Source organism: Aureobasidium pullulans, assembly GCF_000721785.1.
Source record: "Aureobasidium pullulans EXF-150 unplaced genomic scaffold scaffold_6, whole genome shotgun sequence".
In the NCBI taxonomy this organism is placed as follows: Eukaryota; Fungi; Ascomycota; class Dothideomycetes; order Dothideales; family Saccotheciaceae; genus Aureobasidium; species Aureobasidium pullulans.
In genome coordinates, this window is record NW_021941026.1 from 1033877 (window position 1) to 1060662 (window position 26786).

The window sequence follows — 26786 nt, forward strand, 5'->3', positions numbered from 1 at the left end:
ATCGACTCACATGATTTGTAGATTCAGAACAAAGACATTGTCACCTACATGTGTAAAAGCAGTGTGTGTACAAGCAGTATGTTTACAGTGAACGTGATCGTAGATTGCGCCAAATCTTGATCGAGGGCGTAGCATTTCCTGCATCAACCAGTCACAAGATGAGCGGAAGGAAGCGATCACGTAAGGTGTTGTGATGAGACTGCCCCCATCGTCAACAAGAAATACAAGTTGATTGTGACTACACGTACCTTAGCGACATCGTACAGCAAAGTTTCAGCAATGGAAGGAGGTATACACCCATCGAAAACCCGATACTGTGGGAACTGGATACCGGGATCGGAAATTGCTTTGCTTCATCGCGCAAGATGGTTGGGCTTGTCGGAATCATAGAAATAAATGAAGATTGTGACTTTTGCGATCAATCACAATATGCGGCTGACTCCGTCCATTACGACAGACAAGAAGCACGCACAGCCAGAATCGATGACCCGCCGATGGTTCTTGTGTGAACCCATCCATCAATGGCGGCGTAGATGTCAACAAGGCGGGCCGGACCCTATCATCGAGATTCCCAGCGGGCTGGAAACGTGATGGGGTTGCACAGCATGAAATCGTTCGAGGCTTGGACCTAGGTGATGGCGTTGCAGTTCGCGGAACGCCAGAAGATCACGGCAGGTGTCTTGATTTGCCGTCGTCTTTTGGTTGAGGTGTTTCGTGTGGACTATTGGCGAGCCACCAGCAGGGATACTTTGCTTCTTGCCGCCTGTCAGATCTCCACTTGCGGAACCCAAGGGAGAGGAAACCAAGATCGCAGAGCGGTGTGATGTCGCAATAGGGAAAGGCGTCTCCTCCATCCAACCCGAACATGCGGACATGTCACCCCCCCAATGTGCTGGGGACATCTGGGAGTAACAGTCGCAACAACCAAATTGTGATGTTGAGGAGGACAACAATAACGCGTGCAGTGCGCCCTCTACACGACCGGGCGTCTGGTAGTTCTTTGGTAAATGACAGGCTGTGGTCGCATGTCATTCATAGCAAGGGAGAGACCTCATCTTGGTTCGGGATCGGGCCCCTCCACTTGATTTTTCCGCACGTTACACAACATCTGACGGGTCGTGCCGCCAAATGCAAGAACGATGGGCCTCGAACAAGGGGGGAGGTGATGGATCGAACTCACATGCCTGCAACACAAGTTGCGTGTGATTGCGGTTCGCTCATCTCCTTACCGGCTGCATGAGCGGTTAGGTGGCATTAGACCCTGCTTAGCAAGCGGTGGACGTTGTATGCGTCGATGACTCCCAACCTTGGATGCAGCCTGTACAAGCGAGACTCTTGCAAATCATACTGACCTGAACAGTCTTTTGATCCACTTGAAAGAAATGCTACATGAGTTCAAAGGCGAGGGATGGAGTTCAAGGAGACCTGTGACTGATGCAGTGTGGGCGTACAGTAAGAAATGCAACAACAGAACGCTGCACGGGTTTCCAGCCCATGCCTGTGGAATGTCCAAGACGTCGTGTAATGCACGTGTTCACACGGCTGTGGGATGTCGTCGGTTCCCAGGAGCAAGGCACGATAGTCCCGCGAGCGTGAGTTCACAGAGGCCCGAATATTTGGTAGGATTTATAGGACCCATCCCGGTTTTGCTTCTGCATTCGCAAGATAGAAAAGGTCTCAGCAACCTGCATATGCAGCCGGCTGACCCTGGTAGTGGAAAAGGCATGGAGATCCTGGCACCTATCAAAGCGGGGACACCCGCTCCTTGTCACAGTCGACAAAATGACCTGCCGTTCGGGAGATCCAATCAATCTGCTGGACCGGCTTCTGGGAACCGTGCCGCAACAAGGCATGCATAAAGCAACGTTGTTGTCGTTATTCCTGTGCTGACGCTGGAAATGCGTGACACCACAGTCCCGTTGGGACGATATAGCAGTCAAGCGTCGACTCCAAGATACGGTGAGAGAGGAGGCACTTGCATATCGCGCGCTAAGTGCAACGTCTGATTCAAGTCGAGTCGACTTTTCTCGCAATTCGACGACGGCGTGCTCATCCGTAGATGCTCGCAACAGCTCGTCTGCTGTACGGTGTACTTGCCTACGCGTATGGAAGAATGACATTCGGCCGAAGTGGATAGCCAAGACAATCCGGAGTCGCGGCGAATTTCCACGCTGTGAGGATCTGCTCTCGTCTCACGAAGCCTATTCTGTCGTGGTAGAAAATGGGATCAACATCAACTATTGACGAGTGGGCCTGTCTTCTGTATGCAGAGCCGCTAGAGCTGGCACGAGATCCGAAGCAGATGGAGATTGTCAAAAAGAGAGATTGTTTTGAGCCACCACCGTACAGAGCCGCAAGAAGCGCGCCCTTGTCCTCTGCTCCGAGGAGGGAAGAACAAGACCCACTATATTGGAAGTCAGTCTACCATATTGGTGTGAACGCTCCGAGCATCCATCACGACCAGCGCCATTCAGGATTTGGTGCGTTTTCCGAGCAGAGAGACAGGGGATTACTGATCAGGGGGCCATAAATCTGCCAAGGAGTGTCAATGCATAGATCTAAATCATCATGAGTCGTGCAACTGCCTCTAGAGAATGAGCCCTGGTCTGCACGTCAGTGGTGCGGCCGCTACTGTCAACTCTGCCCAAATGCGAGACGCCAGAAACACAAATCATTCTTCCATTGTGGCGTCTTCGCCGTTTTGGGTTCACTTTTAGTTCTGAAAGACCTTGCTGGAAACCGGCTCCTACGAAAGCTGACTCGAAGATCCTTGTCAGAGAGCTGAACAGAAATACCTGATGCTTCAGACGTGTGCCAGCAGCAGAACGGCGCAAAAGAAGAACAGAGCGTCCAGTCTGCTGAGGACTGGCAGAGACAATGGTTCCAGCAGATCGGTCTCTGGTGACGGCGTTATTGTTGCGTGCGTTCCAATATTCGACGCGCGCGCAGACGCAGATCCAAGGTCGGTCTGCAGCTCCCTTTTGCCCTAGTTCAAGGTGACCGACTGTCATGGGTGGGTTTTGTGGGATTCCACTCCGACCAAAGCCTCATTTGCCTAGTGGAGAGAAGGTTACATCACGAGCGGCCAATATGAAGCGAGGGAGCTTGTAGAATGCTATGACTTTAACCTACATTTCCACCAGCTCGAGTCTATTCATCCCTACAAGTACTCGCTAGACTTTTGGGACTCGAGCTGGCATGTGTACCTGACAGCCTGTCACAGATCTAGGTTAGAACGTGCTGATATACCAAACGTGCCGCGCGCCTTGTATGCGGGGAGACATGACTTGTGTATGACTAAAGTCGTTGACTCTGGCTGCGTCTTGGGTCTTGTCGCTCGTTGACCGTCTCGGTGCATGGGCGCGGAGACGACTGCGAATGCCGCTCATGGGGAAGCACTACACACTACAGCCTTCTTTCTCGTTGGTACCACCATATGGCATGTTTGAAACAGGCTGTGAGTCAATGGATATGGCGGCATGCCAAGAGACAGGTCAAAAGACACCGGCTGGGTTGCGCAGATTGCAACACTCCCATTCCGGGCAGTCAAAATGAGATTGACGGCCGTCACAAAAAAGTCAGGGGCTTTTAGACGTCGAGATACGAGAATGGCAACAAGGAAAGAAAACCCTGCGTCGCCAGACTCCGCTGCGGTAGGTTTGGCAGGCATGCAGAAGCGCCAAACTTCACAAACCTGCCTTGCATGGGTTGGATGAGAAGCATAATCAAAGCAGGTAGCTTTGGGAGCCGATCGAGACATACATCACGGTGCATGGCGCTGCGTCTAAACCTCCGCCCGGGTTACGGCTCGTGCGCGAGCTTCCGTTACCCACCGCTATGGCGTCGGCATTTGCATTGTCTTCTTTTGGTGCCTCGTCCCAAGACGCCAGGGACGGTTGTGACAGGTTGGCCGGCGTGCTAAGTCAAGCCATCCCGATCAATGCACCGACGATGATTTGCGCTTGGTGTCGTTGGCGCAGCCCGCTAGCACAATCACTGACGGCTCCTAGGGAGGCCCGTTCGAAACGATGGAGCGTGCTTCCTGTCCAAAATTATACATGAGAGCTGCACCGCCCGTCCAGCACCAGCGGACGATACATGTGCTTTCGTACCCGGGAATCGACTTGCATCCTCCGCCTCGTGATCCCATTCGACTGGTAGTCTGGAAACTCTGCTTTTACTCTTTCAACATCCGGCATTCCTCGGAATCTGCTCTTCTTCACCATCTGGACCGACTCCCCCAACGACTGTACCTTGTTGCTGGATACACCATACTCCATCGGCTGCTACCCGGTTCATCAACGACTTGATCATAATTCACCACTCATATCGACAACATGGACGGCGTTACATTGATTGACAGTCCTCGACACAGCTTCGGCATGTATCATGATTCGACTCGTAGAGACGCTCCTGTGCACCATGCCTCCTACTCTTCGACATCGTACCCTACTCGTTACCCCTCATCTCACTCGCCGCCGTACAACAGCGGTGAAAGCAACAAGCCTTCGTTGCCTTCATTGAGATCGGTAAGTTGACATCAGCCTCCTGACCCAGACACGAACTCATGAATGAACAGGTTCTTGGAGAGTCAGGCATGAGCCCTCCAGCAACTCCTCCCTCTCAAGGTCACTCACTGCAACCTTTGCCAAGGGAGCCAATCTACGACCATCAGCCCACCTACAAACCAGCATCACTCTACCCTAACAAGAGGACACGAACAGACTCGGGATGGGACGCTCGTACTCCAGAGAGAACTTTCACCGAGACCGCCCCTAAAAACCTTCCTTACATGCCAACCCGTCATGAGGACACGAGACCTCGTTCGCAGTATGACCTGCCCACGCCTTCTAGCCGCAGTCCTGTTATTCACAGCCACCACGCCTCCCCAGACCTTAGAGTCCAAAGGACCGATCTGCCAAGGACTTACCCGAGTCCTGCTCTTCCTCGCTCCGATGTCTATCCTACTTCGGACCCTATGTTGACTGCTCGCAATCGCTCAAGCATGTATAGCAATGCTTCTTCTGTTTCGCAAGACGACGACATGCGTAGACACTCAGGCTACGGCGAATATCAACCTCAACCCTCTCGTGAAAGATATGCTGTGGAGCCCCCTCGCCAGTCATACATGTCTGTTCCAGCAAACAACATGCCTCGCGAGGAGTATCCACCAGTAGCCAGACTTGACGTCCCTCAAGCCTATGGCAACGCTCCTTACCCTTACTCTCACGCATTCTTCGTTCCATCACACTACGAGTACCAGAATGGAAAGTCCAGGAAGAGAAGCAATCTTCCCAAGCAGTCGACAGAAATCATGAAGCGATGGTTTGACGAAAACATGCACAACCCATACCCCAGTGAAGAACAAAAGAGGCATTTTGCCGCTGTTGCTGGCATCAACTTGACACAGGTAAGACTGCAAAGCTATCACATATCTTGACGCATCAACTAACGTATCTTTCAGGTCAGCAATTGGTTCATCAACCACAGAAGGCGATGCCCTGAGCTTAGAGAGAAGCGCGACAAGAGTCGTGCTGGCAGCCGTGAAGACGATATGCAATGATCGTCTGAGCAGAGTTGTTTGGAACCGTATTTTTTCATTTGTTTCAGCGAATCTTGTTTTCACACATTGCACGGAGTTTTTCCTCCCTTGAACAGGGAAGGCATGGCAGGGCATGATACGAAGGGGACTGCAATATCGGTGCATGCTGCCCAATTGAGGCTAGGGCAGCCTGGGCATATAAAATTGGTCTGGAACACGCAAGGGGAAAACCACAGATACCCAAAAGGATTTGACGGCAGCTTTTTACACCCATCCACATATATACGTCACATTATAATGTCTACATTCATACACACACAAAACGCATCACATCACTCACATCCTGGAGTCAGGTGTGTTATTCTTGGACGGTGTGAGACGCTCGACACAAAGGCTATGTGCGGGGATTTGTCAATAGGCGAGCGTGTGGAAGTCATCTAATCAGCAAGATTGCGTAAGACAGGACCTGGTCAGACAGCTGCGACAGTAGTCGCCCAGTCTTTGTTCTTGTTCCAAGTAGTCATCGGGATGTCCAAACCAGGGAATGACACCGACATGGAACAATCGTGACACTGTTACGGAAGTTTAAAACGAAGAAGGTCTCGGTGGCAGACGTTGCTGGTAAATTCTCTTCGCCTCGGGACCACCGACCACTTTTGACAGCACGACACGAGCGCGGTCGAAGGTTTATTTTCCAGTTTCCACCCTTACGGACGTAGGAACCTGTCATTGAACCCTATCCACCCAAGCCGGATTTTGGCCGGTATTGCCAGGGTGCTGAAGTGCAATTCGTAGAGAGTACACGAATCAAGACAAAGGAGCGAGCTACGAGCATGCCCTCCCTCCTCGGACTGAGTCGGTGAGATGGACTGGCAAGTCTAAACTGGGTTTCCATTGCGCATCAGGAGCTCCCTCCGCGTAGACACAAGCTCAATGAGATCGACGAGTCGCTTGACTCAGTAGAGACACTGTGTACGTTATGCTTCACATAAACGCGTTCACCGTCAACCAAGATGATCCTGCGTTGGACTACTTTGACTGAAACATGATTTATCACAATAGCACAAGGCTCCATTGAATCGTGCACACCGTTTTGCGCCCACAACCAACGACAATTAAACCGACTCAGCTGGACACGGTGACAAGTGTAATTTCGCACGATCTACGAACGTGAGGACACAATAAGAGCCGAAAAGTCTAATTGCTTAGTGGAACCGGCTCAGCCCGGTCTCATCGCCAAGAGAGCGTGTGGTTCTTGGTCAGGGAGATCGTGGCCCGAACGTGCGAGCGAGATCTCTCAACCACACCCGCGTCGGAAGTCGCGTTACGTTTGGTTCAGATCCAACTCTCCACAGTCCGCGGTCAAGAAGGAGGCGCAGCCGTGCCTTCCCTCGAGCAAGTCGGCTCGGCTGCCGGACATGAGCGGCCGCTAACCGTCCAGTCCTTTGCGCTGGGCCCGACGTTTTGGAGATAGGGTTGCCCTGAGTCTTGACATTTCATCATGACTCGAGCGAACAACTCCCCCGTTCGCTACATCGACCGCCAACACGGTGTCAATATCGTGTCCAAAGGCTGATTGGCCTGTGTTCTGGTGCAACGTCCTTTGTACGTGTTTAGTGAGCGCCTTGCTCGTCTTTCCGTGTCGAAAAGCCCCCGCGCACCTTCCACCTTATTGCCGTGATTTTACGCCACTAACAGAACAGACGACTGCCTCCTTGCTGAAACTAAGAAGAGAAGGATTCCAGCCTCGAGACAAGGGCGCCACTTGTCACCTTGACAGCCTTTTGATCCTCCGGCGCGTGACGGTGTTACCACACCAACGCATTTCCCCTTCTTGACAGACGACGAATCACGAACGTCACCGCCATTGCAGACTCACCGTCTTCTTTCAAGGACGGGCGGCTGGCTGTAGCCTGTCACATCACCCTCTCCAATTAGATGAAACCTTCGGATTTTGCTGTCCGCGGGACCTTGACACGTCTCTCTGATGCTTGCTTACCGTGCACGCAGGCGGCACAGGGCAAAGGGTAAAAAACAATTCAAGCCACAACACCCCACGGCCCCAGTTGCAGACAAGAAGCAACATCGCGTCACCGTTCTTCGGGCGTCGCGATCACCGATTGTGGTACGAATATATTAATCTGCAGATCACAGGTGCTTCGCGCAATATTCTGCAATCAATGTAAACCGGGAAAGGCACGTCCTGGAATCCACACAAAGGATTCGAGAGGAGACAGGGATGTTCGCAATTTGTCTTAGATGTGTGTTCTGGACCTTATCTCGCGACTGTCGAGGAACAAAGTTTACAGTTACAGATTGATGGATAGGTGGAATGTCCTAGGTCCACTTCTCCAATCTGACAACCCAGTAGCCAAGACCTATAACCAGAACCTTAGCATTGATTGCAACTTACTACCGGACGAGGTAAATTTCCCACCAATATATCATCGTTCCAAATCCTCCAAGGTCCGGCTCTTTACGCACGAACGCTTCAGGAGCCGTCGCGGCCATACCGGTGACGAACCGTCCCGCAATCTGCCTATATTGAGCCCTGGCTCTGGCTAGCCTGTGACAGCTGTTGTTGTGCCGTATCTGTTCAGAGCATTGATTGCAACAATACTCCAGTGTCGCAGAATAAACAATGACAGATTGACACATGCAGTGCGTCAGAGCTGAAGCGAGGAACTGTCTGCCTGATTGTCGAGACCAGATGGCCTTTTCGACTCGTCTCATGCTGGTACCTTGCGTGTGATAGTCGTTCAGGCGTCTAGACATGATGTGCTGCTCTTCGTTACAAAACTTGTCGAGCTGACTCGTTGGTGTGCTCGAAGTAGATCTGGGGCTCGCCTTTCCAAACAGTAGAACATTCAACATGCCGAGTGTCCACATAACGGCCCACAAACCAATTGCAACGACGAGAGCCCGGCTGCGACATAACTGGATAATGGTCTTGGTGAGCACAGTCTATCGTGACTGCCGTCTGCGCTTTCCGCAGCCATAGAATGCTCACGCAGATCTACATTCAATGCCCCCACTTCAGATCGTGGTTCTGCAGGTGCTGGCGCCGGCTTAGACCAGACCAACTCCAACGTCTGTCCGGCACTGACACTCCCAGGGAGAACCGACGGACCACGACGAACACTCAAGCCCTCGACAATTGCCGTCTACCGTCCTTTGCCGCCTCCTATGTCCGATGTGCACGCAGGGTCACACGTAAGCAAGTCGTAGTGCTGCGAGCACAGGTTCTGAACATGTCCAGGTAATTCTCCCGGTCTATGCTAAAGAATACATCCCCACCAGCCATGCATCTCACGGATCATTGTATGCATGCAGTGTACAGCACTGCTCTTGCACGCCCTAGCGGCGCCGTGAATCCTCTACCGCCCGGTTATGGCAACGCATATATTCAACCACATTGCAGACTCATCAATGGAGTCGATACGAGATTACGGAGCAGCATCTCGCGGATGTGTAGGCAAATCGCCGGGCTAAACAGAGTACGCTACAGACAGTGGCGCACTCAGAGTCCAGAGCAATCTATCGTTTTCCATATCTCCCAAGTCCCAGAAAGACGAGCAGTCGTAGACCAGCCACCTCACCGATCGACCTAACCACCAAGATCGATTTGAACGGCGGTCGTCCCTTGGCTAATGGAAAGATCAGCTAGATCTTCCAGATCTGAACCAACACTGGCAACACACCGTATGTTCCAGACGTGCTATGCAAAGTTTCGTGAAGCAAAGCCATGGAAAAGACCCTGGACCACTGTCTAGCTCAACAAAAGGGGACTGTAGCTTGAGCACGGCACTTGCGTTAGCTAGTATCGATCGGATGCGAACCTACTCTTTACGGCAGAGATGGACCATTGACTGACACCGAGCAATGAGCACGCACGCGGAGGAAGTGCCGGCCGTGGAGCAGAAAGTAAAATTGATTGTGACATGAATCTTTGTTTCTCTGACCACATGCTCTTCTTGCTCGCCCGTACTCGCTCGTGATGCGACCAACCTTTCAACCCTTGAGATTCTATGCAACCACGGCGTAGTGCAAGGCTTGCAGACTTGATGACGACCTCTTAGAATCTTCAATCGAATGTGGGTCTTGGATATGCAAATACATCCATGTCTGCGATAACCTACGCTCTACACACACCACTTGCTGGACAGGAGAGTGTCGCGATGCAGATCTTTGGAGCAGAACTGGTTGAGAGTGATGAATCAACCATCGTTCTTTCCGGTTCACATGCTGTTGATTTGACCTGTAGCATCGTGGTCAGCTGAACATTCGAGCAGAACATGCAGTCACCATCCACAATTCCACGCATGCACCTTCCTGCTCTGCAACCAAGATACCGATCGTCGATCTCTATCTCTCATCAGTCTTTGGGCTCTTTCCCGAGTAGTTTATCAATCAGTCTTGCAGCACAGCACTTTCCACTGCTTGCAAGACCGGGGTCACCACTCGATCTTGCTGCAGATAATGTGGTAAACATACCACCACTGGTACGAGTCCCTCCTGCAGCCACTGGCATACATATCATCAAATCTTGCAGTGCGTACTTTACCTATCTACACCCGGGACGAGATGTCTGCAGATAATTCGAATGAGCCTACCACACATGACACGAGTCCTACTGCAACCACTCAATCTCGCATACAAAGCAAGCAAGTACAATCTATCCCATCGAACCAGCCTCCAGGAAACTCGAAACCCTCGATCTCACTGCATACGAATCAAACATCTACACGGGTACAAACATACCATCTCCCCGATCATGTCTCGGGGCACCAAGATTCGCCTCGAGACATGAAGAAAACAAAACCCATCATTTTAGCCCCAAAGAAACATATTTCTTCGATAAGTCATATGCGTGCGATGTCGGTATGCGCACCATGTCGTTATGCGCGCAATGCGACAAAGACAAAGAAACGCAAGAACCAGGCCAAGGTAGAGATATATTGCTCGTGCATTGTACCGAAGTATGTGCAATATGCCTTTTGGGGAGAGGCCAGTTCGATATTGCTCTTGCATCGCCATGCATTGCATTTTGGGGCGCTTTTTTCATGCAGCTAAGAAGATGCTAGCCCTGAAGAATCCGCACATTACATATCCCGAAGGGCAGCTGGGGAAGTTCAGATGAAATATCGTGCATGTCCTAACGGCCGTAAAGGAAGAACTTATTAATCTTTTTGACTTTCGGCATTTTTTGTGAGGAAAACATGTTCACGCGGCAAAGAGAAAAGGGGACTAGTTTGTTATGTATGCAGGTGGGTTTCAATTTGTATCGTCAACGCCCTTGGAACCTCTAGCGGCAAGTGGAAAGCTATGTAAGAAAAACACGCAAGACTTGGTAGGGATAAAGTGAAAGGCGGGCCGGCCGTCCCGGCGTGAATGGTTAGAGTACAAAGGAGATAACATAATTGCGATAAGAAATTCGCGAGGGTAGAAAGACAAGAGGCGAGCGGTCGTGGTCAAAGGACACATCTACTGGCGATCCTTCTCATCGTATGCGGGAGCATCCTCGTACTTGGGTAAGGGCTCCTCGTCAGCGATGTCCTCGACAACGACAACACCCTTCTCGGCATTCTCGGTGTCTTGTTCGGACTGGGCAACACTGGCGTAACCACGCTGGCCTCCACGGCCAAACTTGATCCACATGAAGGAGATCAGACGGCCGACAAGCATGCCAATAAGACTGACGAACATGCCCATAGTCACACCGGCCATAACGGGGATCAGGACAGCAACAAAGGCGTGAACGAAAGCGGGAAAAAAGTGATGATGTCTGTGGTGGTGGGGGCCGTGGTGAGGTCCGCGGTGCATGCCGTGAGGGCCATGGTGAGGGTGAGGGTGAGGGTGATCGCCAGGGCCGTGGGGGTGGTGAGGTCGAACCTCGCCATCAGCAGGCTTGTCGAAGTGAGGTCTGATGTGACCGGGGAGTCTGTGAGGAGGCTTACGTCCACCACGACCGCCGCAGCCGCCAAAAGCGTGGGGCATGCCAGGCTTGAAGCCCGAGATCTTGTCCTCAACGACGGACTTCCACTTGCAGAGAGAGGCAGGAAGCATGCTGCACTCCTTGGATGCCGAACCAGGAGGAGTGATGACATCGAACATGTGCTTCATGGGAGCAGCATCGACCGAGATGATCATCAGCGAACCGTCCGCACCCTCGAGGAGCTTAAGATCGACGCCATCAACGGCCATTGATTGTGACTCCAGCTCGCTGATCTGGTAGTTGATGCTGACCAGCATGTCGTTGACCGAGGAGATGGTCTCCTTGTGTACCTGCATGCCAGCCGATGAGACGCGCAGAGGTGTGATTTGTTCGGGGTGGCTCTTGATGTCGGCCAGGGAAGCTGATGAGTGGATCTGGCCAACGGTAGGCTCGGCGAATGAGAAAGTGTCGACGGGGTAGACCTTGACACCGTTCAACAAGAGGTCCTTGTTGTTGTCGTCGACGGTGAAGTTGAAGATGACATCTTTAGAGCCGCCTTGGATCCAGACAATATCATCATCTCCCTTCTCCTGAACCGACTCCTGTTGGGGCGAGGGGAAGGCGCATCCAGAGCAGTGGACCTTGACGGCCTGCGATTTGGGGTCGAGGGCGAGACCGAGAGCGCCGCTTCGTGAGTCGGAGATCTTGCTGATGCCGGGCGGCAAAAGAATGGCGTTTGCGCCGATTGAGAGGGCGGCGAGCGCGCCGACTGTGCGGCCGAGCATTGTGGTGATTGTCAGAATAGTGGATTTGTTGGTTATGTCGAAGGTGGGATGGTTTTGCAGTGTAGTGTAAATTGAGCCGATGGATTTGGAGAAAGAGGAAAGAGGCAAGGGAAGTGTCAAAGAAACAACAAGTAGGGGCTGACGTTCGTTGCAGGTGACGACGACTTTCGTACCTTATTTCGCGCGCCGGTCAGACAAAGCCCAATAATAACTCGGAGCTTGTTGCAGTCAAATATGGTTACGGCCGTCTCTGTTATCACACAACCCAAGACAGTGGCACTCTCCTACCGCCTTGCGACCCTACTTGTACTCACCTTTGGCTGTGATTTTCATGATCTCTGGGGTGCCTGAGCAGTTTGACCCTCACGAACTCGGGGTCCGAGAGATCCGGTTGCTGATCGGTTCCGTGCCGAGAGACCCGTACCTTGGTAGTCATGCCCTCAGTCATCTGCCACCCTAGCTGTCGAGAATCGATCACACCTATTGGTCTTATGATATATCTCCACGTCATACTTCAGCTCCTCAGACTGGTGTAGCATCAAGTTCTCCAAGGTGTGAGCGGTATGCGACAGACAGACACGGTTTCAACCTGCAAGCCTCTTGTCGCTTCTAGATTGGTCTACAAGCCTCGTAAGCCTCGTATTTCTGCAGACCCCCACGACCCCTACCCCGCACCATCACAAAGAACAGCCTCAGGGTCAGGGTCAGGGTTAACCGTACAGCGAGGAATTAACAAAGCAACACATCGATTGCGTCGGAGTCGCGACTGATTTCGAGACTTTGAAGGATATAGAGGGTTTCTATGATATATTGAAAATCGTGTACAGACTTACAGCACGAGAGCTCAGTGCATAGACGAGATAGACAAGAAAACAACGCCGAGGGCCTCGGCTCATCAAACAGCATGTCAATAGCATACTTCAATCAGCCATCTTCCTCCCAGAGACTACTCAATCAAACACCAAAATGTCGTCCACAGAAGTCCCCAACGACATCATCCTCTTCCACTACCCCTTTTCTCCCTTCGCAAAGAGAATAGTCTGGTATCTCAAACTCCGCAACATCCCCTACGCCGAATGCATCCAACCCCTCACCCTCCCACGCCCCGACCTCGCCGAACTGGGCATCAACTACCGCCGCATCCCCCTCCTCTCCATCGGCCGCGACATCTACTACGACACCCGTCTAATCCTAGCCCGACTGGAAAAAAGCTTCCCAGCTACTCCCTCATATCCAGCTCTATCGGCGCCCCAAAACAAAGGCTTGGAAGCTCTGCTTGAGAAGTTTACCGTTGATGCTGGAATCTTTTCAAAGGCGGCGCAGTCGCTGCCGCCGGATTTGCCGGTCATGAAAGACGAGAAGTTTTTGAAGGACAGAGAGGATTTTACGGGTACTTCTTGGACGCAGGCGGATCGTGTAAAGGGTTATCCCGAAGCATTGGCACATATCAAGCACGCGTTTGATATCCTCGAAGCTTTGCTAGCCGACGGGAGACAGTGGATCGGAGGCACGGAAAAAGTCAGTCTGGCAGACATCCACGGTAAGACAGCTGCTGCAAGTTCGAAGTGGAAAGCATGGAAAACTGATGATAACTCGTCGCAGCCGTGTGGCCTTTCAATTGGATCGCAGATATGCTACCCAAGCAAGCCTTCCCCAAAGACCAACACCCAAACACTTGGGCATGGCTAAATCGTTTCAAGAAAACAGCCAAGGAAGCAGAAAAGTCGGGGAAAAAGACGGTGTCGTTGGACGGTCAGGCCGCAATCAAACACATCATGGCTGCATCTTATCACGATCAACAAACCGGTGTGGACGCCCAAGATCCCGTCAAACTCGAAGAAGGCGATCTTGTCTCACTCTGGCCCACGGATAGCGGCTTCCGACACAAGGATCAAGGTCGCCTTGTCAAGCTAACCAAAGATGAAGTGGTACTTGCCATACAGACCAGAACTGGCGGTAAAGAAATCAGAGTTCATGCGCCGAGATGGGGCTTCAGGGTTGTCAAAGCAAAGGCGCAACTGTAGAAAGATTGCACCAAGCTCCAACCACGGATTGGTAATTTGATGAATAAACACGAGAACAAGGCAAACAGACTCGAGCGCGTATATAAAATCCACAAAGAGCTTTGTACCGGTGGTATAACGCAACAATCCATAAAATAAGGAAAGAAAATGTCCATGGTGAATTGCTCGGCAGTAAGTTGATATGAAATAAGGAAAAACACTCCGGCACACGTAGGACCATCCGGGAAAGGACCTAGGTTGCACCTAGACAATATCCAACATGGCAATGCGCAATCATAAGAAAGGTCATCATAATATGTCTTGCAAAGGAAATCGTGCCTGGGAAACCCCAAGCTTTTGGCCCGTCCCAAGCGAATAAATTACCTCGTAAAGCATAACGCCGGGTACAAGCCTTGCCAGGCCTGTCATGCAGAAAAGCAAAACTCCAAAGGTAAGGCTGGTCCTGTCCATATGGGGTGCAGTGTCTGGTGGTCTTAGATGCAGACTGGAACTACTTCTTGCTTGAATCCAGCGCTAGATGCAGAGTCCTTCGGTCCATAATCAAAGATGGAGCAAATCCTGAGATGGCGAAAACTGAACAAGCAGAAAGGGTGACCAAAGATCGTTGTCCTCATCGGGATGTCAAGCATATATGCCAATCACCAATGCTACCAGAGAGTATCCAAAGGTAGGAGGACGGGCCATGAAAAGCATTGCGCAATAAATCTCCAACGGAATGGTAACAAAGACATGGAATAAAGATCCAGAGAACAGCGGCGACGGACCTCCGGAAGCACCGTCATGGAGAAGCGGAACCAACACATAACCAGTCACGATTCTAGTTAATCCTACGACGAGGTGCGCCACGGTCCGCACCTGGAGGAGCAGATGGGCGTTCACGTCCATAGGAAGAATCCACAGAGGGCGATGGACGAGTGTAAGACTGATCAGGCATTGGAGTTGGTGGAGCGTAGGCTGCAGGAAGTAAATGTGGTTAGCCACTGATGCATTGAGATGTGAGACTCGGAAAGTGACTTACGACGTCCGTATTGATCGTATTGCGGCGGCATACGAGGCTGAGGATAGTTACTAGATGAAGTCAGTCTGGGTACAGTATTAATGGTCAACGAATATCCGACCTTGTGGTCTGAGGACTTGAGGCTCCTCCATTTTGCGCGACAGATACCGGAGGGTAGTTGGCGTATCCCCTTGGGTCCTGGTACTCCTGAGCATATCTAATTTCATCCCTGGGATCTCTGTGACCTGGAGGATATTGAGGAGGATATTGGGGAGGGTTTCTCATGTGGGGTGGCGGAACATCATGGGCATATCCGGGAGGGCCATTATAGAACTCTCCAGGGGGTGCGTATCCGTTAGGTGCCTGCCTGGGTTGGTGCGAAGCGTACATGGAAGGGTCACCAAAACCTGTGGTCACAGGAGCGCCGGAGTGTGGAGGGAGGCCATACATCCGGGATCTGGGATCCTCATAAGGGGAAGAAGCCATGTCCGGAATGGGGATCCTTTGGGCAACATGGGGAGGAACATGACCATTAGGAGGAAGGTAGGCTCCGTCAAGCTGAGGTGAGTTTGTGCTAGCGCGATAAGCACCGTTACCGTTAGGAGGTCCAGTGTTGGTAGCCTGTCTGTATGTGTGTGAATCTTCGTAGGCGCCTAGGAGCATGTTAGGTATGAAGGTTTGGATGGCGGCTCCATGGACAACGTACCTCTTCTGCCGGAACGCTGTTCTTGTTCCCATTTCGTCGAGGCCATTCGAAGGTCGTTGATCATTTCCTGGTATACCTGTCAGCACCAGGTTGAAGGGGAGTCCAACGGACAGACGTACTGAAGTGAGATTTCTGTATGCTTTGATCCAGTAACCCTCGATCTGTGGTTGTGTGTCAGTCACGTCCTTCTCTTGCTCCTCAAGCCATATATCGCGTATGTCACATTGTGTTTCCTACCTCTTTATTGTTGACCTTGTCCTTTCCTGGACGGATGGTCGCATCGTTGCCTAGATATTTCTGTATGTCTGCAGAGATGACCTGGCGGTTGATGCCATCCTTGGGCACGAACCAGTTTCGCAATATACTTCCGGCCATGGTTATGGAGTAGAACAGCAAGAGAAAACTGCAAAAAACAATCCGGATATCCTTCTGGGTGGTATGGACTCAGGAGTCCGTGGTCTGGAGCCTAACGGGGTGTGACACTCTGGAAGAGCGGTCCTGTTCCAACAAGTCCGAGGGCAGGGAAACAAGCCTGGTATATGGGATCAAGTCCTGTGCGCGACGGCGCAAGTAACGGCAATACGGATAGAACAGGTGTCGATGGAATGATGGATGAACAGCGGTGGGAGAAAACCTTGGGCCGCTTTCGCAAGCAGGGGCGGACGAGGAAAAGGCGTGGGAGTCTCGGGGGATTCAAGGCAAGACAGGCCAGAGACAGGGCTTGATCGTCGGGACGCTAAGCAGGCAGCTGCAGGTTAGCGATTGGAGAGAGGAGGAGCAGAGTCGTTGCGAGTGGAAGAGCGACAGAGGTCGAGAAGTTGGCAGTCGTCAGCGCTCGTTCGTGGTGGGTGCAGCCCACCGAGCGACATCCACTGAAAGTGCTTGCCGATGCCCGAGTGGGGCTGGAGCAGCACAAGACTCCCTCGCCCGCACACACTTCACTCTCCCACTGTCCATGCGACACTTACCAGATACCGGTTTTTATGCAGTCCAGATGCTCGAATCTCTTTTCGACAGCGATTGATCTCTTGTCTCGGTTCTGCACTTTGCCTTTTGTTTAGACACTCGTGTGGCAAACGACCATGTCCGTCGACGTGGCAGAATCCTGTGTTGCGGCCCAACCGACACGCTAAGGATACATACAGCGTGCTCATCAAACCACATGTTCACCACCTCGTCGTCGTATCATTTTCACCGCTGCACGCGCCTACTTGATGCGCTTTTCGCACCGAATGTTGTGCAAGTTATGCATCATCGGTATGAAGGTAGCCAATCGCGCACAATGAGTTAGACACAATTAGTTTAAGCTTGGCGACCTTCCGTGGACACTACTCGAGATGACCGAGTGAGATTGCAAGAAACCAGCAGAGAGTCACGGGGTATCGCACTTGCTGATATAGGTGTCGACAGACTTCCGCGACTACCCCTGAACAACTATTATACAATCGCGAGGTTTTCAGAGGAGCAACAAGTCAACGCTCCCATCCAAAGCACATGGCCAAAATCATCCGAATCCAGCTCGGACACATGCATCTGAAGTAGGGATACCGGTGTTGATTCTGTCACTACCAAATTCTATTTGCTTGTCCGATTCGAAAACCTTGTCTTGAAGGGCTGCGCTACCTCTCTCCAAGCCACCAAACTGCTATAATACGCAACAAAGCCAGGTTGTCACAGGCAGTTATCTCCCTCCCGGTGGCATTTCGAGACCAGAATATGATCGAGTCGAAGTCAAAAAACATTGTTAAACAACTCGTTCAGTCTTCTGCCCAATGACATTGGTCAACGGCCTCGAGTTGGCTCTCGTCAACACTGTCTTTCCGGAAGAGATCTCTGACTGCGGATGTGAGACGACCACTTGGCGACAGGGAAGATCTAGACGAATCAACATCGTCTTTTTGGAGCCGCATAGGCTGCCCATCCTTTGCAACGCATTCCTGAAGTTTAGCTTGGACACGGCGACTCGACATGGTGCCAGGGAGTGGTCTGGTAGAACCCTCAGACTCCGAGTAGGATGGCTTGTTCGACTGACTTGCTGACCTCACTGTCATGTTAGCTACTAAGCCTTGCAGCTGATATCACCCAGGAGCCTTAATCACAAAGAGGCGAAGTGCGCGTACCTTGGTATGTCGATCGGTCATTTTGAAGTGGACCAACAAGTTTTTTGCCAGATCGGAGTTGCTCATGGTTGTTGCTCTCCTTGGAAGTCGAAAGTGGCAGTTGTGGTAAGTCTACAAGCTCCCATGGCGGCAGCCGCTTTGCTCCGATGTATTTCGGCGCAGCAGAAGCTCTTTTTGAAGAGCTCTGCTCACCCATACTGGTCTAAGGATGCGTGGAAGAAGGTAAATACAAGAGCGGAGATCGAAACAAGCGCCACGTAAGAGAGCAACCTTACGTCAAATCTTTATAGCTGTTGCTTACTTGTTCTACCAGTCACTTCGAGCTCGCACGATCTGCAGATCTCAACGGTTGTGAAACATTTGAATGTCATGAGATGCGAGCGTATCCACTTACTTCTTGAAAGTGCATGTACGATATATGACTTTGGCGGCAAATGCTTGCGCGAACGCTCTTCGTCTGCGGCGCAGGGAACGCAAAGTAAATGTTGACTGACCGTCAGCACGAGCGGTCATCAAGATCCAATTGTCAAACGCATGGTGAAGTCTTGGGAGCACATAAAAGAGCCCGCAGAACGCGGTCGACTCCCAGTTTCTGAGCCATGACAATTTAGTACTACGCCATCAGAAAACTCCAACAACTGGATATGAAAGCTTTCTGGACCATTGACACTCGAATGGATGGCAATGTCGCATGGGAGTAAGCCTCGTAGTCACACGGGAGACGACATGTGAGGTCGGCGCTTACAGGGTGCGCGCTAGCCGTTTCGGGTATGATGGCCATGCGGGATCGCCTCACCTTGACCTATGAATGGCCAACCACATTCGAAGGCATATACTAGGGTGCGATACTTGCATCTCGGTCACACAGCGCCGCCTGTAAGAGCCGATAAGTTATGGAGTCGCTACGCTCTCCGCTGTTTTCTCTTCCTTCGTTAAGAACCCCTCCTTATCCCGGTGTGCGATCTTGCGTGAGCTGCGTTTCGTCAAAATGTTGTCCATCTTCTCAATCGTTACCGTTCTGGCGGTAAACTTGAGCCTCGTTCATGCTCATACTGGTACGTCTTTTACCAACTTCGACGCGACCTGAGCTGAACTACATTCAGTAATCACGTATCCGGGGTGGAGAGGCAACAACTTACACACGAATGGCACTCTGCCACAGCATGATGCCTCCGCGCTGGGTATTAACTATGTCAATGGTTCCTACACGTTTCCATATGGGTAAGCCGGACCGTAGTTAGCGGATGTGTTGACGAAGCTGACTTGGCTCGAACAAAGCATGCAATGGCAATACCCTTGTCAGTGAATTATTGCTATCGTGATTCTTATAGATAGAACTGACAGAAACCAGGTGGCGGTATGCCGATGAGCACCAACAGGTAATTCGAGGATGTCCTTTATAAAACCAAGCCAAACTGACATCTGCTCTCAGGAGTTTGTGGCCCGTCAATGGTGGTGCTATCGCTCTCCAGCCAGGGTGGTTCAAAGGTAGGCGCCTCAGGATCCGTTACAAAACATCGTCTAACTTGTTACAGGCCACCGATACGCTCAGTTCTACGTCAACGTTGGCATCCAACTGCCTGGAGAAGTGGGTCAGTAATAATAGTGAGTTTGGACAGCAGCCGAACAAGACACTGACAAAGTGTTAGCTCCTCAGAATATGTCCTTCAACGTCGTGCCTGCCTTTCAGATCACCGGACCCTCCAATGATGAATACCCTCAATCGGCATTCTGTCTGCCGCAGGTCCCTTTGCCTGCGGGAATGACTTTCAACGTTGGGGATAATATCACTCTACAGATCGTCGAACTCGCACAGCACGGCGCTGCCATCTATAATGTCAGTCTCCCCCTCCTTCAAAGCCTTGCCTACCACTGACACTTTGACCGCAGTGCGCCGATGTCACTTTGGTTGACGCAGTAGACGTGCCCGAAGTAAGCCGCGCGAACTGTTACAACTCCTCCGATCTCAGCTTCCAGTTGATGTACGCAACCGCAAACCTCACCAGCGCCTCATCGCCACCGATGGAACCTTCGCTGTCGCCACTCTACGTCCTACTGCCGCTGGCGATAACCATTTTCGCGTTTGGGATCTGGTAACAACAGACAAGGCTGTACAAGAGATATCATTATATACTGGATTGAGAAGTGCTCGGAGTTTGGGACAATGCCCTTCAAGGTGTCAATTGGCGTTTTCCATGAGGCCCATTTTTGGAGCCGATTGTGACGGTTGTACAAGGTGATGGCTCACAGCACTGTCAAGTAACTTGTTAATATACAGATTCTTCTTCCTTCTACCAACGCTGTCAACTAGTCCGGACCTTCTTACGTTCAAAAGGCGAGTTTTCGTCCACTCAGATTAGAGGCTACGTAGATGCCAATTGGGTACATGTGAGAGTGCTGTACTTCCTTAATTGCTTATCGAGGTACAGTGTGCACCACACCAAGTAGTAAGTTTAGTGAACTCCTTGATTCGCGGCCACACTAAATTCAAGATGAGCAGTGGTCAGGAGATAAAGCAGGTAACAACTCGACGACTAATCTATGCTGCAAACTCCTTTGGACAAATACTTTTTTCTCTCATCTTGTTCATTCGCATTTCTGCTACCATAATACATATCCAGAATCGCCATGAAGGGCATACTCACGATTTTTGCCGCCTTTGGTCTTCAGCTAGCTATTGTGCTGGCGCATACTGGTTGGTAGTGTCTGGAGTTTCACGGATCTATCTCGCTAAAGACTTTCTAGTAATCACATATCCGCCATGGCGTGGCAACAACCTCATCACCAACGGCACAGAACCTCAATACGATATGACAGCCACAGGAGAGAACTGTGTCGATGGCCAAAAGACTTTTCCTTACGGGTGAGCAAACCAAATATGAACATGATACCGCTATGCTGATCCATTCTTCCCAAACCAGTCAGCAGTGGATGTATCCATGTGGAGGCATGCCGATGAGTACGAATAGAAGCTTATGGCCAGTCTCCGGCGGCGCGGTGGCTCTCCAGCCTGGATGGTTTCAGGGCAAGAGCAGCTCAGATCACGTTGCAAGATACACATGACTAACGTTCTCCAGGTCATAAAACAGCCATGTTCTATGTCAATATTGGGATCAACGGCCCAGGAGAGGTTGCACCACCAAACATGTCTCATCCGGTAGTCGCACCTTTCCAAATCACCGGTCCTACGAATGTCGAATACCCTGGCTCTTTCTGTCTACCTCAAGTACCGCTCGTACCAGGCGTAACGTTTAACATCGGCGACAACGTCACAATCCAAGTCATAGAGCTCGCTCAGCACGGTGCAGCCATCTACAATGTAAGTAACAGCCAGGCCGAATCCGATAATCCCTTACTGATGCGACGTAATAGTGTGCCGATGTGACGTTAGCAGACCCAGCCGACGTACCAGAAGTAAACGCCTCGAATTGCTTCAACTCGTCAGATTTGAGTTTCCAACTCGTCTATGCGACTGGAAACCTGAGCAGTAGCGCTCTACCTGCCTTTACGCCACATTCGCCAATGTCTCTCACACTGCCATTGCTTGTGGCCATCTTCGCGTTCGTATTGTGGTGAGAAGAAAGAGAACATGCAATATATTGGGACAGGCGTTTTTGAGAAGATATCCAGACCAGTAATTATGCTGAAGTCTATTCGTTCTTTTTGGCTTTTGGAAGCTAGGCGTTTTTGTTCATACTATACCAGCCAGCGATCTCGATTTTGTTCTCATATCCAGTTAATTTATTCTGATGTCCAGCAATGGAAAGCTTCAAGCAACCTTGATTAGTGGTTCCAGAATGTTTTTAACTAGTGGCTCACCAGGTCAGGGACGATGATGCTTGTTCGGAAATGTAGGGTGCAAAGCAGAAGAACCTCCTTCCATGCCGAAAAGGTGTGATTGGTGTATCTCTAAAAAAAAGTTCAACTCATGCATCAACCTCCATAGCAACCGCAGAAGCGTCGTCACCGTTAACGTCAGCCTGGTTAGCTGCAGCATCACCACCAGTCTTGTGCTTTCTTCTCCGTCTCTTCTTGCCTGCAGCTTCTGACCCGTCATTTGCCGTTGACTCGATAGCAACACTTGCGTCAAGAGCCTTCTCTTTTGCTTGCGGATCGAGTTTTGCGGCTTTTCTGATGGCTTGCTTCTCAGCCTCCTCTTTCGCCGTTTGCTTCTTCGACTTCTTGACACTGAGAGGGTTGGGACCTTTCGGACCCTTCTTGACTCGCTTCTTTGGCGCAGCAGCTTCAGCGTCTGCGGCAGAAGCACCTTCTGTTGCCTCGCCCTCGTCATCTTCGTCATCGTCGTCTTCTCTCTTGCGCTTCAGAGGTTGCTCGGGAACGGCACCTCGTCTGCCCTTCAGACCAGCTCTAACCTTGCCCATCTCTTCTGCTTCTCTGAACTCCTCGGTCTGTGTCGCCATAGGTTCCATGATCATGACACTTCGGTTGACGTAGATGAGTGGTACACCAGTAATTCTGCGCATGGCGGATCTGACTTTTTGATCTTGACTGGCGACGACGTAACGGTTCTTGTTTGTGCTGCTGTCTTTCGGGTCGACAACAGATTTCAGACATTCCAATGTCGAGAGAGGCTCATCGAGAGTGTGGTGGTTGCAACGGCGGCGTTCGAAGGACTTTGCGGTATCAATCCAGGCATTCTTAGCAGCGGCATCAGGGGCGTCGGCGGTGTATAGATGGCGTATTGAGCATTGTGTGATCACTTTTGGAAGTCAGTCTTTATATTGCGACAATGGAATGGTAGTTGTGAAAACATACTGGGCTTGACTTGTCCATGGAGAGTACGCTCGAGGAAGAGAGGCAGGTTCATCTTGAAGCGAAAAGTATCCTTGATCATGTCTGCGTCCACCAAGACCTGGTAAGGGACACGGAAGTTGAACGAGAGCTCATACTGGTGCATGAGCTTGCGGTACTGCTTTGAACGTTTGCCGCGCATGGTGGAGGTATCTGTGAGGAACGATCTGGTTGCTGTGTCGGATAGGAAGTGGTGATTCGATTGGCGCTCGAATCAAAAGGCAGGAGCGATTGCGACAATGAGTTGATGGAATTAACAGAATGGTATAAATAAAAAAAAGCAGGCGCGCAAAAGATTTAGAGTTGACTTGTCGCAGTCGGAATTGCGGGGAAGGCTGCCGACTGGCGTGCGTGGCTTGCATTCCGGAAAGGGCAAGAACCTTGAGACGATTCGCAATCCCATCTTTTGACCCTTCGTAGACAGGCACGTGTCATGGAAGTATAGACGTGGTTCAACCATCGCCCGGCCTGGCGACCTTTGCCCAACATAATGCCCGACAACAAACTCCCCGACTCGTCCACCAATGGAGCCCCTCCTTCGCCCAAGGTCGATGAGTTCGGCCTCCCTATCCGACCATCCAGGACGAGAACTTACGACGAAGAAGACGACACCGACAAGAATGCTCCTTCGCCAATGCTCACAGAACCCAATGCGACCGAGCAAGAGCCAACAAACATTCCAGTGACTCAGGAGGCCCCTCCTTCTATCGATTCGACAATACCGAAGCCTAGTGCTCCCGACCAACACGAGCATGCGCAACCCACGGCCTCTGCCATGGAACCTATCAGCAGCCCGCCAACAACCGCAAACCCGTCTACTGAAGGCGAACCTGTTGTTCAAGACCAGGCTCAGCAGGCTGTCATAGCCGCAAACTCCGACTCGCTCTCACAACCCATCATTGGCGCATCCGAATGGTCACATCAAGCTGTCACAGCAGGCCCTGTTGAGAATAAACAAACCGACGAGAACGAGCTGGACTGGCAGGAGATGCCCGCTTTTGCGACGCACACCATATACGATGATTGGGGTAAAGTCGTTGCGCGCGAGGTAGCCGAACTTGAGGAAGAGGACTACGCATACGGAAACGCTGCTGCTAAGGGGTATACAAGAGTCCAGCTTGACGATGATGTTCAATCTGCTACAAGTTTGGATGAAGATACAGCCTATCTCTTCAAGCCTGACGCTGGTGCCAACACCTTGGACGAGGACGATAGCCGTGATGTTCTGTCACAGATGCAGGCTACGAAAGATCTCCTCACCGAGGGTCAACGTATCGCATATGTTGGTCTTGTACGTGTCTCCATGTACCAGATGACAAAGTACCTCGAAGGACTCGAGAAGACCCGATCCACAAAGAAGCAACTCGATGTCGCAATCGAGTCGATGCAGATGTGGGGTCAGAAGATGATGGTTCGCCTTTACAGCCACATGGATCTGAATGCCGCAGAGCAGATCATGATAGAACAGTTGGCCGAGCACGGCGTAGAGCCTGCAGATCTAACAGGTCCCCTGATGCAGAACGCTCGGGTCAAGAATCCCACAAAACCCAAGGATGAGACTACCGATTCACCACAACTTTCAGACTCCCAATCTTTGCGCTCGCCAAACCTGAGCGGTCCATCAACTCCATCAATACCTCCGCCGTACGAGGAAGAGATACCTCCAGACTACTCTGTCAAAGACCCATCCGAGCTACCCGATACGAAGAACATTGATATCGACCTCCGCTGGACCGTTCTGTGTGATCTTTTCCTGGTGCTAGTTGCTGACAGTATATATGACGGTCGTTCTAGAGCTCTGCTAGAATTGGTTGGAAACGCTCTGTCAGTAGACTGGCTCGAGATTTGCCGATTTGAGAAACGAATTACAGATGCTTTGGAGATGCAGCAAGAAGCTGACAAGGAGAACTGGAACGAAGAAGAACACACCGACAAGCGTCAGAAAATGGCACGGAATAGGAGACTGGTCATGATGGGCTTGGCCACCGTTGGTGGTGGTCTTGTCATTGGTTTGAGTGCTGGTCTGCTAGCACCCGTCATTGGTGCTGGTCTTGCTGCTGGCTTCACAACTATCGGTGTCGCTGGAACGAGTACCTTCCTCGGAGGTGTCGGTGGTGCAGCCCTTATCACTTCTATCGGTGTTACCACTGGAGGCACTATCGCCGTACGTGCAAGCAACAGGCGAACGGGTCCCGTAAAAACATTTGAGTATCGGCCGCTTCACAATAACAAGCGTGTCAACTTGATCGTCACTGTAGCCGGATGGATGACAGGCAAGGTTGATGATGTCCGTCTACCTTTCAGTACAGTCAATCCTATCATGGGCGATATCTACAGTGTGCATTGGGAGCCAGAGATGTTGCAAAGCATGGGTCAAACCATCAACATTCTTGCGACCGAAGCTCTCACCCAAGGACTCCAACAAATTCTTGGCAGTACACTTCTCACTGCTTTGATGTCTGCTATGTCGCTGCCACTTGTGCTCACGAAATTATCATACCTTATCGATAACCCTTGGAGTGTATCAATGGCTCGCGCTGACATGGCAGGTCTGATTCTCGCTGACTCGCTCATTGATCGCAATTTGGGCGTTCGACCTGTCACGCTTGTAGGTTTCTCTCTCGGCTCTCGTGTCATCTACGCCTGTCTGAGAGAGCTTGCGAATCGCGGAGCATATGACATCGTCCAGAATGTTTACGTCTTCGGTAGTCCAGTGGTTTTCAAGAAGGATGATTATATCAAGGCTAAATCAGTCGTGGCTGGTCGATTCGTCAATGGCTATGCGACAAATGACTGGATCCTGGGTTACTTGTTCCGTGCTACTGCGGGAGGTATCATGCGAATTGCTGGACTGGCTTCGGTTGATATTCCTGGTGTTGAAAACTACAATGTAACGGAAACTGTTGCCGGTCACATGGCATATCGTAAAGCTATGCCGAAGCTTCTCAAGGAAGTTGGCTGGGTAGTCGACAGCGAGGAATTCTCAGAAATCGAGGACCCCGATCCGGACAACCACGAAAAGAGACAGCGAGAGCTCATCAATGAGATCGAAGAGGCCAGAAAGGCACTTGAAAAGAAACCCGAGAAGAAGGGCTTCAAAGCACTCTTCAGCCGAAACAAGAAGAACGCCGAGAAGAAGGAGTGGGAAACATACGACGAGAAGATCAAGGCCGGACCCGCCGAAGATGCCGCTGACGGTACAAATCTTGGAACTCTTTTCGACATTGATGCTCTCCAACATGAGGTAGCAGCATTGGCAGCGCAGGGCATCGAAATCAAAGAGATCAAAGGAACGTTACCACCTATGAAAATCGACACTACAGCCAATCCTGCTGTTGGCGACAGTTTGAAGAGCCCGCCCTTCTTGAGACAAACCAAGAGCTTTAGTGGCTTCTCAGATGGAGCTAGAGACTCCTCGAGCAGTAGCATTGCTCAAACCGTGGAGAATGGTAAAGCTAAGCAACACGATTACGATGAATTCGAGTACAATGCGCAGCATGACTCTGAGATATCAATGACGTTTGAAAGCCCTGAGAGGCCCCGTCCTACGTTTGGAGATCGCAAACTCTCATCACATGGGTCGCCTGTGCTCTCTCCCACAGCATCACAGTTCCCGATAAGACCTGCGCTGCAATCTTCGAATACGATGCCTGTGTCTAACCGATCGGTGTCCAACAACACTCCCATGTCTTATGAACGCAATGCATGGGCAGACGACGACGATGAGTTTGGAAAAGAAAAGGAGATGTCGATGACGTTTGAGTAGAAGAAAGACGGCTTTTGAGGATCGACCTTTGTACAGAACAAGCATTGTCAACGGCGTACATAAGGAGTGGCATGGAGTGCTTTATTTGTCTGGAGTATA

General features: G+C 51.2%; 9 protein-coding genes across 9 annotated transcripts; 6 read left to right on the forward strand and 3 right to left on the reverse strand.

Annotated features, from left to right (window-relative positions):
* Nucleotides 1-3924: 3924 nt before the first annotated feature.
* On the forward strand, nucleotides 3925-5859 carry M438DRAFT_396225 (uncharacterized protein). Its single transcript, XM_029909256.1, has 3 exons — nucleotides 3925-4529; nucleotides 4580-5410; nucleotides 5465-5859. The coding sequence occupies exons 1-3, from the start codon at nucleotides 4338-4340 to the stop codon at nucleotides 5561-5563; spliced, it is 1122 nt and encodes a 373-aa protein (XP_029762288.1). The 5' UTR covers nucleotides 3925-4337; the 3' UTR covers nucleotides 5564-5859.
* A 3957-nt stretch (nucleotides 5860-9816) lies between these two features.
* On the forward strand, nucleotides 9817-10782 carry M438DRAFT_190684 (uncharacterized protein). Its single transcript, XM_029899246.1, has one exon. It carries the CDS (start codon nucleotides 10127-10129, stop codon nucleotides 10613-10615), a length of 489 nt encoding a protein of 162 aa, XP_029762289.1. The 5' UTR covers nucleotides 9817-10126; the 3' UTR covers nucleotides 10616-10782.
* An 11-nt stretch (nucleotides 10783-10793) lies between these two features.
* M438DRAFT_344499 (uncharacterized protein) lies at nucleotides 10794-12612 on the reverse strand. The gene has a single exon (XM_029905244.1). The coding sequence runs from the start codon at nucleotides 12260-12262 to the stop codon at nucleotides 11027-11029; it is 1236 nt and encodes a 411-aa protein (XP_029762290.1). The 5' UTR covers nucleotides 12263-12612; the 3' UTR covers nucleotides 10794-11026.
* Nucleotides 12613-12779: 167 nt separating this feature from the next.
* On the forward strand, nucleotides 12780-14286 carry M438DRAFT_316397 (uncharacterized protein; the record flags this gene model as incomplete). The annotated part of the gene is made up of 2 exons (XM_029902690.1): nucleotides 12780-13802; nucleotides 13865-14286. Exons 1-2 carry the CDS (start codon nucleotides 13229-13231, stop codon nucleotides 14284-14286), a joined length of 996 nt encoding a protein of 331 aa, XP_029762291.1. The 5' UTR covers nucleotides 12780-13228.
* Nucleotides 14287-14919: 633 nt separating this feature from the next.
* Nucleotides 14920-16544, reverse strand: M438DRAFT_190740 (uncharacterized protein). The gene is made up of 6 exons (XM_029899247.1): nucleotides 16227-16544; nucleotides 16109-16150; nucleotides 15990-16056; nucleotides 15405-15936; nucleotides 15305-15354; nucleotides 14920-15240 (listed from the first exon to the last, which is right to left on the reverse strand). Exons 1-6 carry the CDS (start codon nucleotides 16362-16364, stop codon nucleotides 15104-15106), a joined length of 966 nt encoding a protein of 321 aa, XP_029762292.1. The 5' UTR covers nucleotides 16365-16544; the 3' UTR covers nucleotides 14920-15103.
* A 2073-nt stretch (nucleotides 16545-18617) lies between these two features.
* M438DRAFT_404636 (uncharacterized protein) lies at nucleotides 18618-20405 on the forward strand. Its single transcript, XM_029909732.1, has 8 exons — nucleotides 18618-19164; nucleotides 19213-19330; nucleotides 19388-19407; nucleotides 19461-19488; nucleotides 19542-19597; nucleotides 19645-19701; nucleotides 19759-19946; nucleotides 20000-20405. Exons 1-8 carry the CDS (start codon nucleotides 19098-19100, stop codon nucleotides 20204-20206), a joined length of 741 nt encoding a protein of 246 aa, XP_029762293.1. The 5' UTR covers nucleotides 18618-19097; the 3' UTR covers nucleotides 20207-20405.
* Nucleotides 20406-20737: 332 nt separating this feature from the next.
* On the forward strand, nucleotides 20738-22050 carry M438DRAFT_364260 (uncharacterized protein; the record flags this gene model as incomplete). Its single annotated transcript, XM_029907706.1, has 5 exons — nucleotides 20738-20804; nucleotides 20855-20972; nucleotides 21031-21068; nucleotides 21187-21428; nucleotides 21482-22050. 5 exons carry the CDS (start codon nucleotides 20738-20740, stop codon nucleotides 21683-21685), a joined length of 669 nt encoding a protein of 222 aa, XP_029762294.1. The 3' UTR covers nucleotides 21686-22050.
* M438DRAFT_270684 (uncharacterized protein) lies at nucleotides 22036-23063 on the reverse strand (the record flags this gene model as incomplete). Its single annotated transcript, XM_029900410.1, has 2 exons — nucleotides 22036-22829; nucleotides 22886-23063. 2 exons carry the CDS (start codon nucleotides 23061-23063, stop codon nucleotides 22036-22038), a joined length of 972 nt encoding a protein of 323 aa, XP_029762295.1.
* A 633-nt stretch (nucleotides 23064-23696) lies between these two features.
* On the forward strand, nucleotides 23697-26687 carry M438DRAFT_270288 (DUF726-domain-containing protein; the record flags this gene model as incomplete). Its single annotated transcript, XM_029900375.1, has 1 exon — nucleotides 23697-26687. One exon carries the CDS (start codon nucleotides 23697-23699, stop codon nucleotides 26685-26687), a length of 2991 nt encoding a protein of 996 aa, XP_029762296.1.
* Nucleotides 26688-26786: the final 99 nt, after the last annotated feature.

What these genes read in the sequence shown, in the direction of transcription:
- M438DRAFT_396225 (XM_029909256.1), top strand. Translation starts at nt 4,338, where the DNA reads ATGGACGGCGTTACATTGATTGACAGTCCTCGACACAGCTTCGGCATG. An exon ending in CGTTGCCTTCATTGAGATCG is followed by an intron (nt 4,530 to 4,579) that starts GTAAGTTGACAT and finishes ATGAATGAACAG; the next exon opens with GTTCTTGGAGAGTCAGGCAT. An exon ending in CTGGCATCAACTTGACACAG is followed by an intron (nt 5,411 to 5,464) that starts GTAAGACTGCAA and finishes CGTATCTTTCAG; the next exon opens with GTCAGCAATTGGTTCATCAA.
- M438DRAFT_190684 (XM_029899246.1), top strand. Translation starts at nt 10,127, where the DNA reads ATGTCTGCAGATAATTCGAATGAGCCTACCACACATGACACGAGTCCT.
- M438DRAFT_190740 (XM_029899247.1), bottom strand. Translation starts at nt 16,364, where the DNA reads ATGGCCGGAAGTATATTGCGAAACTGGTTCGTGCCCAAGGATGGCATC. An exon ending in ACAAGGTCAACAATAAAGAG is followed by an intron (nt 16,151 to 16,226) that starts GTAGGAAACACA and finishes ACACAACCACAG; the next exon opens with ATCGAGGGTTACTGGATCAA. An exon ending in ATACGATCAATACGGACGTC is followed by an intron (nt 15,241 to 15,304) that starts GTAAGTCACTTT and finishes TACTTCCTGCAG; the next exon opens with CCTACGCTCCACCAACTCCA.
- M438DRAFT_344499 (XM_029905244.1), bottom strand. Translation starts at nt 12,262, where the DNA reads ATGCTCGGCCGCACAGTCGGCGCGCTCGCCGCCCTCTCAATCGGCGCA.
- M438DRAFT_404636 (XM_029909732.1), top strand. Translation starts at nt 19,098, where the DNA reads ATGTTGTCCATCTTCTCAATCGTTACCGTTCTGGCGGTAAACTTGAGC. An exon ending in CCTCGTTCATGCTCATACTG is followed by an intron (nt 19,165 to 19,212) that starts GTACGTCTTTTA and finishes AACTACATTCAG; the next exon opens with TAATCACGTATCCGGGGTGG. An exon ending in ATGCCGATGAGCACCAACAG is followed by an intron (nt 19,489 to 19,541) that starts GTAATTCGAGGA and finishes ATCTGCTCTCAG; the next exon opens with GAGTTTGTGGCCCGTCAATG.